Source organism: Fulmarus glacialis, unplaced genomic scaffold (genome assembly GCF_000690835.1).
Source record: "Fulmarus glacialis isolate BGI_N327 unplaced genomic scaffold, ASM69083v1 scaffold25305, whole genome shotgun sequence".
NCBI classification, from domain to species: Eukaryota; Metazoa; Chordata; class Aves; order Procellariiformes; family Procellariidae; genus Fulmarus; species Fulmarus glacialis.
In genome coordinates, this window is record NW_009215289.1 from 16,775 (window position 1) to 24,341 (window position 7,567).

The following is a 7,567-nucleotide window of genomic DNA, read 5'->3' on the forward strand; positions in this document are numbered from 1 at the left end:
ACTGAAAGCTCTCTTTCACAGAAGCAGTCAGATAGCCCTCAGTTGTCTTGCATCCAGGGCCACAGGTTCCTCTGCCTCTAATTCTCAAGTTAGGTATCACTATAAAAAACCCTTTTTTGTAGCGATGTAAAATTCCGCTTCATTAAAAAAATGGAACAACAATGTTAATACATTTTAAATCTTGATATGTTAAGCAGTAATCACCTTTACTCCTGAAACAATGACACCATCTGCTGATTTAACCATATTTTTGAAGAAGTCTTCAAGTTTCTCTTTCTTATTTTTCCCACGAACACTCAACTGAAAAACAAATTCATTTATCAAGTTCGTTCATTTCCTGGAGGCAATAAAAGCTTTTTAAAAAGAAAAAAAAAAAATAGAACTACATACCACAACTTGCTACTCCTAAACCAGTTTTCCTGCTCTCTGCTCAGTCTTTTACTCTGCATTAATGGGGACAGAGCACCATGCACCCAGAATGACAGACTACCTCATTTACTAGACTGTTCTTTATCACCTAAAATACTATTCCAGGAAAAAAAAAAAAAATCAGTAATGTTCTAGCACCTACAAATAATACCAAATGTACAAGGTGTACATTTCAGTTATCAATAATACAGTATTTATCACATACAGTATAGCTGTTAACCTAATATAACTAGGTATGCTCTTTTAAGTGTAGAATGGCACATCTTTGACATTCAGAAACTACAGAAGCATTTACCCCTCACTGCACTGAGGATAATGTTGGTTTCAGCCTCCTCACACTCTTCCTGTCCATCTAAATTTGCCCAGTTTAAGTAAACTGAGTTCCTGAACCAGTAAGCATTTCTACATCAAGCAACAAGAGGATCCTCTGTAACATATTTTGAAGTTAAGCATATACTCAGTTGGGCCAATCTTTGTCATGATTTCTTCAACATTCAATGCTGATTTCTGCAATTTTAAAAAGCAATTAAAAACTGTTTGCAGAATATGAACAACCACTAACTCTAACACCAAAGAGTTATTATGAATCCAGAAAGTCCTCTCCATTAACTCAAAATTAGATAGCAACTCAGTATGTAACACATGGATAGCCACACTAGTCCAATATCTAGAAAAAAATTAACCAACTTTTCACCTACATTATTAACAAAAAAGTTTTACTTATCAGAACATTTCATTAGAAATCCTCTCTAGTTTTGCTAGCAATAGAATTTAAACCACAGTTCCAAACCCTAAAAATGGCTGTTCCGTCTTTGTTGCACCATCCTTTCCCACAAAAAAAAAAAAAATATTCAGTCAAAGAGTGGACAAGTATAATGTAACGTGAAATCACCATGTCCTGGTTTCGGCTGGGATAGAGTTAATTTTCTTCCTAGTAACTGGTACAGTGCTGTGGTTTGGATTAAGGATGAGAATAATGTTGATAACACACTGATGTTTTAGTTGTTGCTAAGCAGTGCTTACACTAAATCAAGGACTTTTCAGCTTCCCGTGCTCTGCCAGGTGCACAAGAAGCTGGGAGGGGGCAAAGCCAAGACAGTTGACCCAAACTGACCAATGGGGTATTCCGTATCATATGATGTCATGCTCAGCATTATAAAGCTGGGGGAAGAAGCAGAAAGGGGGGGACGTTCGGGGTGATGGCATTTGTCTTCCCAAGTAACGATTTCGCGTGATGGAGCCCTGCTTTCCTGGAGATGGCTGAACACCTGCCTGCCGATGGGAAGCTAATCTTTTTAACCCAAAACATATTGGATTCCCATTAATATTTTTGATGCTGAGGCTAGAGCACATAGTGCATTTGGTTCCCCAGGTGGCAGCAAAATGAACTACTACAGACTAAATGAATTTCTAACTTTTACAATACAAATATGTCTGGTATGAAGGAATTGATGCAATTTGCTCCAGGAGGTAAAGCCCTCTTAATCAATTTTCCATCCTACCATAAAAGTACATCTTGATTTCTCTTGCCAGCAACTCAGTTTTCAATACTCACATCCTGATTATATTCCAAGAATACATGGAAATTTAAATCCTTTCTCAAAATAGGATGTGCTGCCACGCGACACAAAAACACTTCATGCATTGCAACTGTCTTCTTGAATATTGCCAAATATTCACTGAAAACAAGAAATAAGACAGACATAAGAATTTCACATGAAGCAACTAAATTTGAGACAAGCCTAGTGAACAGCTTTAAGAGATCCTCAGTAAGGATACAAAATTATACGCTGATATAGTAGAGGTTATCACTCTAATATTTGATATATACATAAATAAATAATACAATGTTAATACTAGGGGGAAATTTGAAGCCCTAACATATTATAGAGAGACATTTAATGAACACTCAACAAATACATTCTAATTTTTAAGGCTAGCTAACACAGACTGGTTTGCTGAAAGTGTAACCTCATGTAATTATCCTTTCCCCAACTCCCCAGATTCAAGAAATTGAGATACAAGCTACAGTCACTAGGCACTATGTAGCTGATGTGCAAATTCCTTCCTCCCCATCTCCATCCCCTTGCCTATTTGCACCCTCCTTACTTGTTTAAACATTCATGTAGTTTTGTTAGCTCTTTAGATAGTAGTCTTTTATTCCATGTTAAAGCACCCAGCCATTTTGGGCTGAAGCTTATGTGGACATCTTGCTTCATAGTGGTTCTAAAAGTGAAATTAAGTGCTGCATTTGGTAGGTACAACCAAAAAAAGTCACGTTGAACCATGACAATCGCATAGTTGCCCAGTTCAGCCAACTCAACTTTAAAGCAATTACTCATTTGTGATTTAATTAAGAGGAAGGCATTCTTATCAAAACAAGTTTGCTAGAATCCATTTTGCTTTGCAAATTCAATAAGATGTAACTTGTCTAGAAATGAGGAAGGGGCTCTTTTCCCCATTCTGAGGTCAAATGGTGAAATGATAATCAACACTTTTGCTTCCACTATGTGCAAGGAGGTTAAGATTTACATACCAGCAAACCAGCAGGGCCAGTGTTGGGAGATGTTTGATCTCAGTGAGAGTAGTAGTCATTCAGTGAAGACAAAAAAGGAGGATGCAGAGGATGGAGGTGGCAGTAGAAGAAACCCAAAGTTTTCTGTGTTATCCAACCCCTAACCAGACCACAAGAGAATCATGATCAGGGCCGCTGGAAAACCACAGATTCTTTAAAATCTATAGTGTTTTGCTAATTTCCAGTTTTCTGCATATGAAGTGTATATCTACTCTGCTATAAATTATGTTGTACATAACACTGATACAGAGCTTTTTAAGACATTTGCTCACAGCAGCTGGAGTTCGGAGAGAAAGCAGCAGTTGTAAGAGTTCTATGTACTTTTCTTGCCAATTCAGAGCTCTTGATAGAAGCAGTCTAGAAGCAGCGTAAATATACACTTGAAAACTGAAACCAACGACAGGAAAAAGATCAAAGAAGTGAATGCATGATAAGTAAAGTGGATGAAGCAAGGAGAAACTTCACTGTGTAACTCGATATGGAACAAAAAGCCTTAGAGCAGATATTTCAATACACACTAAATTCACAGTAAGGGAAAATACTATTTTCAGGAAGTATATTCTCCTTGTGCAAAAAAAAAAAAGCAGCGTCAAAAAAGGTATTTTCTAGTAATCTCCATATTTCTTGGGAAACAGAAGGCTGGCATTTATGTTTACAGTACCAACCACATGCAAAAATCCCTAGTTCAAACACTACACGTATAAACCTTAAAGTTTCATTATGCTTATAAAATGTGGAACACCAGAACTAAAAAAGATAGAGGTTACCTCCTCCCTTTGCAGATGTTCTGTGAAGACAGGAATCTAACTACTTTTTTCCTTATAAAAGAATGCTCAAGAACAAGCTGATTTTTTTTCCTGTTTCAGAAGATCTTCTATGAAATTATTTCTACAATTTTCCTAATGGCTCTGATCATGATCACTAAGACAACCCTAGTTATGTAGCAACTGGATTCTCAAGCCTATATCTCACAGAGAACCATTACAGTGAAACCAGAAACATGGGACAGCAAACAGCATTAAAAGTTGAGGGATTTTTAAAAAAAAAAAAAAAAAAGGTAGTAATCAAGTCTACATACGCCTCCAGTTCTTGTTTCATCTTGGTGAATTCTTCTTTAGTCATTGATCCTTCCCCTTCTCCAAGTTTCTGCAATTTCTCCCTTGAGGCATCAAAGTCAGGCCTGGGTGGTGCTGGTGGAATCTGGAATTGAATCAAATTTTTTTTAATTGCTCATCTTCTCAGTCAAACACCATCCATTCAGTACAGGAACTGTAAATTGCCTGCAGCTTTTTAATATATGGCTCGCTCTTTCATCATTCATTACAGCATTTATGGATAAATTCTCTCATTCATGAGTTAGACATGCTGCATTACTATACCAATTTTGGCCGAGTGTCCTTGAAGATTACTAAAAATTTAACTAATGGCTTCAGTAGTTTAATTACAACAGAAACCAAATAATACCTAGCTTTCCCAATACAATTAAAATTTGAAATCATCATTTCATAATTAGGGGTTTTTTAGCTTTATTTGGTAAGGATTGTTTCTTGTTTGAAGAAAAAAAAGAATTCCACAATTGTTTTCACACCATCAATTTATAACTCCCCAAAACTTTAAACCAACAAAAACATTCCATATTGTTTGCAGGCGCTAGTTCTTTCTTGCAGCACTGTTGACATTAAAGATACCTCTGTTGAAATAACAAAGCACACAGTAAACAAGTCTCTAGGTTAATCTTGTAATATAGTATATTAACATTGAAAGAGAAAACACCGCAGTCAAACTAATCCTGAATTGCTATCAGTAAAGGGACACAGAACAAAACTAAGCTATGCTTAAATTTTAGTTCACTGATATTTGCCCATTACATTAATGCATTACAAAAAACAAAAATCCAGCATCTATGCAGTCAACTGCCTGAAACTAGTTATTACCACACTGAAGGTCTAGTCACTTCAAATAGTTTTTCTGATTAAAAAAAAGACTAGCTCAAGAATGGTATGACACATCACAGATTATATTCATCATAATGTACCCACTAGTCAATTAGAAATATATGTTTACCTTCTGAATCAGTAGACACCCCCCCAAACACAAAATGACTACCTAACTTTCACACCAAGATGACAAATATTCCTATTTGTAATTAAAGTATGAACAGCAGCACCCATTTTTAATAGGCAGTATCGTAAGGTGACTATTTTGGGACCTCTATTCCCCGGTGGCCTGAAATAAACTTCAAACCATAAGTTGTTGTGTATTAAGGTTCTCTGTAGTTCTAGATGGTATTTGCGTTGTTGTTTTCCCCTTCCAACTGATTAATGGTAAAATGATTCTCATCTTTGTAATGAAAACTGGAGAAGTCTAATTACTAGAGCTCAGTTACTGCACTCTGCCATTCCAGCTAAAACAAAGGCAACATGAAACTTGTAGCTAAGTTAAACATTAGCTTGCAAAAACAATACCACCAAGTTATACAGTTCATGTATCTCCCACACTTAACACGGTGGACTAAAAATACACTTGGATACAGATTCAACTACTCACTCCTTAGGAGTGAAAGGCAAGAACGTATGACAACTAGAGTAACTTTCCTCCAAGCTTGCTTCAACCGTTGATTTTGTGTAATTGCATAAAATGAAGTATTAGAGCATCTGATCTGATTTTAGAAGGAATGAACATCTGCTGTTTCCATTGCATTTAAAAGCAGTCACAAGTACTTTTGATAGAGTCCACGGAAAACAGTGCACATACACCAAAAGAACTGTAATACTTACAATATAGCCAGCATAGTCCTCATTCTCAACAAAAGAATCATGAAGCCAAATAAACTCTTCATGTTGCCGGACAACAGAAAATTCATTTTGTTTGAAATTTGGTAAGGAACTCTAGAAGGAGAAAAGGAGGAAGAATTATGAAAAAAAACCAAACCAAACTAAAACCACAAAAAAAAAAAAAAAAAAAAAAAAACCACACACCAAAACCACACACACCCCCCGCACCCCACTCCCCCCCAAAAAAATTTTTTCATTACTATATGAAAAACACCTTGAAGGAACAATAAAAATATCCCTGTAAAAATAATCCAAGTAAGGATTTGACAAAAAAAAGTTCATACAGCAATAATTACCCCCGACTTAATTAGTGCAGCAATCAATTGGAACGGGTTGCCCAAAGAGGTTGTGGAGTCTCCGCCCTTGGAGATATCCAAAACCCAAACGGACAAGTCCTGAGCAATGCGCTCTGGTTCACCCTGATTTAATGGTAGGAGTGAGGGAGGAGATGGGACTAAATGATCCAGAAATTTTATTCAACCTCAACTATTCTGTGATTCTGTGATCAATAAACATTCAAATCTAAAAAAAGAAGAAAAGCCATAAACATGCAGTAACTAAAAATGATTCATGAATGTAATTCCACTACGAAAAATATTTTTAGAATCGGAAACCATGGCTAATCTAATAAAAAACTATACTGAAGAATACTGAGGTATATTAAAGATTCTACCTGCAAATAGGTCAATTAATAAGCATGGGAATGGCATGACAACACATCAGTACAAAAAACTGAACGTCACTTTTTTCTAAACAGTTTTTTAACTTCTTAACTTTTTAGCCGTCTTTTTCTTAAGCACTCTAGCTACACAGTGTCTTAAACATGAGATAATGCTACTTTCTCATTTCCTTTGGATTGTGTTACACTTGTTTCAATAAACAGTTTAAGCAAATTTTCTTTTCCATATAATTAAGAAAATGTTCAGTGTACAAACCCAGGCTTTTACCTTTGTATGGACAGTGAATTTCACTTTGTCCCTCTCACTGAGTGCATCTGAGATATCCACTTGCAGAGCAGCATCAGTCTGCAGATCTACATTTATTGCTCTAAGCTAAACAAAGAAAAATCTATTTAGCTTAAATTTAAAAAAAAAAGTTAATTATATTTCCCTTATTTTTCCCTTGAGAAGCACTCTGATCCCGAAATGCTGAACATCCTTAAAAGACTGAAGATAATCTTTCAATGTTGGTTTTTTTTGTAATCTATTTCCAGCGGAAAAAGAAATTCCAGTAGTACTCCTTATGGCACACATGACTATACAAATAATTTCCTTTACCGTACTCCTTGTTAGTGCATTATTGTCATTTCTGTGTATTGTTAACTTGCTAGTAATTGAGATGGTCAAGACAAAGTACATTTACAGACAGCAGCAAGTTTAGTAGGTTTTTCTCTTCATTTTTCTCTTCATTCCCCCCGCTTCCCCAAACCGACAACCTGCTCTAAGTAAATGTACTTGTAAAGGTAATTATAAAGGTACTAACAGTTGGAAAGGTACTTTTAAGGAGAAAAGTGGTCCTATACTTCAAAGAAGCAAGAGCTATTAAAGACCTGGTTTACTCACATTGTCTTACACTATTCTTCTGTTTAACGTTTCCCATGATATACTGAAAAAGTTTAAAAAAAAAAAAAATCCTGAACTTCACAGAGCTAAGTCTCCTTGGAAATATTTTTCGGGGGCGGGAACAAAAACACCCAAACAAAAAAATAAACTCCAAACCCAAGATTTCA

At 35.9% G+C, this 7,567-nt stretch overlaps 1 protein-coding gene across 1 annotated transcript in view; it reads right to left on the reverse strand.

The window, feature by feature from the left end:
* The window catches only part of SNX6 (sorting nexin 6), a gene marked incomplete at its 5' end in the record, with an annotated part of 22,263 nt that extends 15,373 nt beyond the window's left edge, over window positions 1-6,890 (reverse strand). The window contains 5 exons of the mRNA XM_009578892.1: window positions 205-300; window positions 1,985-2,108; window positions 4,083-4,204; window positions 5,782-5,892; window positions 6,786-6,890. Of these exons, the coding sequence (XP_009577187.1) occupies window positions 205-300; window positions 1,985-2,108; window positions 4,083-4,204; window positions 5,782-5,892; window positions 6,786-6,890 (558 nt within the window). The remainder of the gene's footprint in view (window positions 1-204; window positions 301-1,984; window positions 2,109-4,082; window positions 4,205-5,781; window positions 5,893-6,785) is intronic.
* Between the last annotated feature and the right edge of the window lie 677 nt (window positions 6,891-7,567).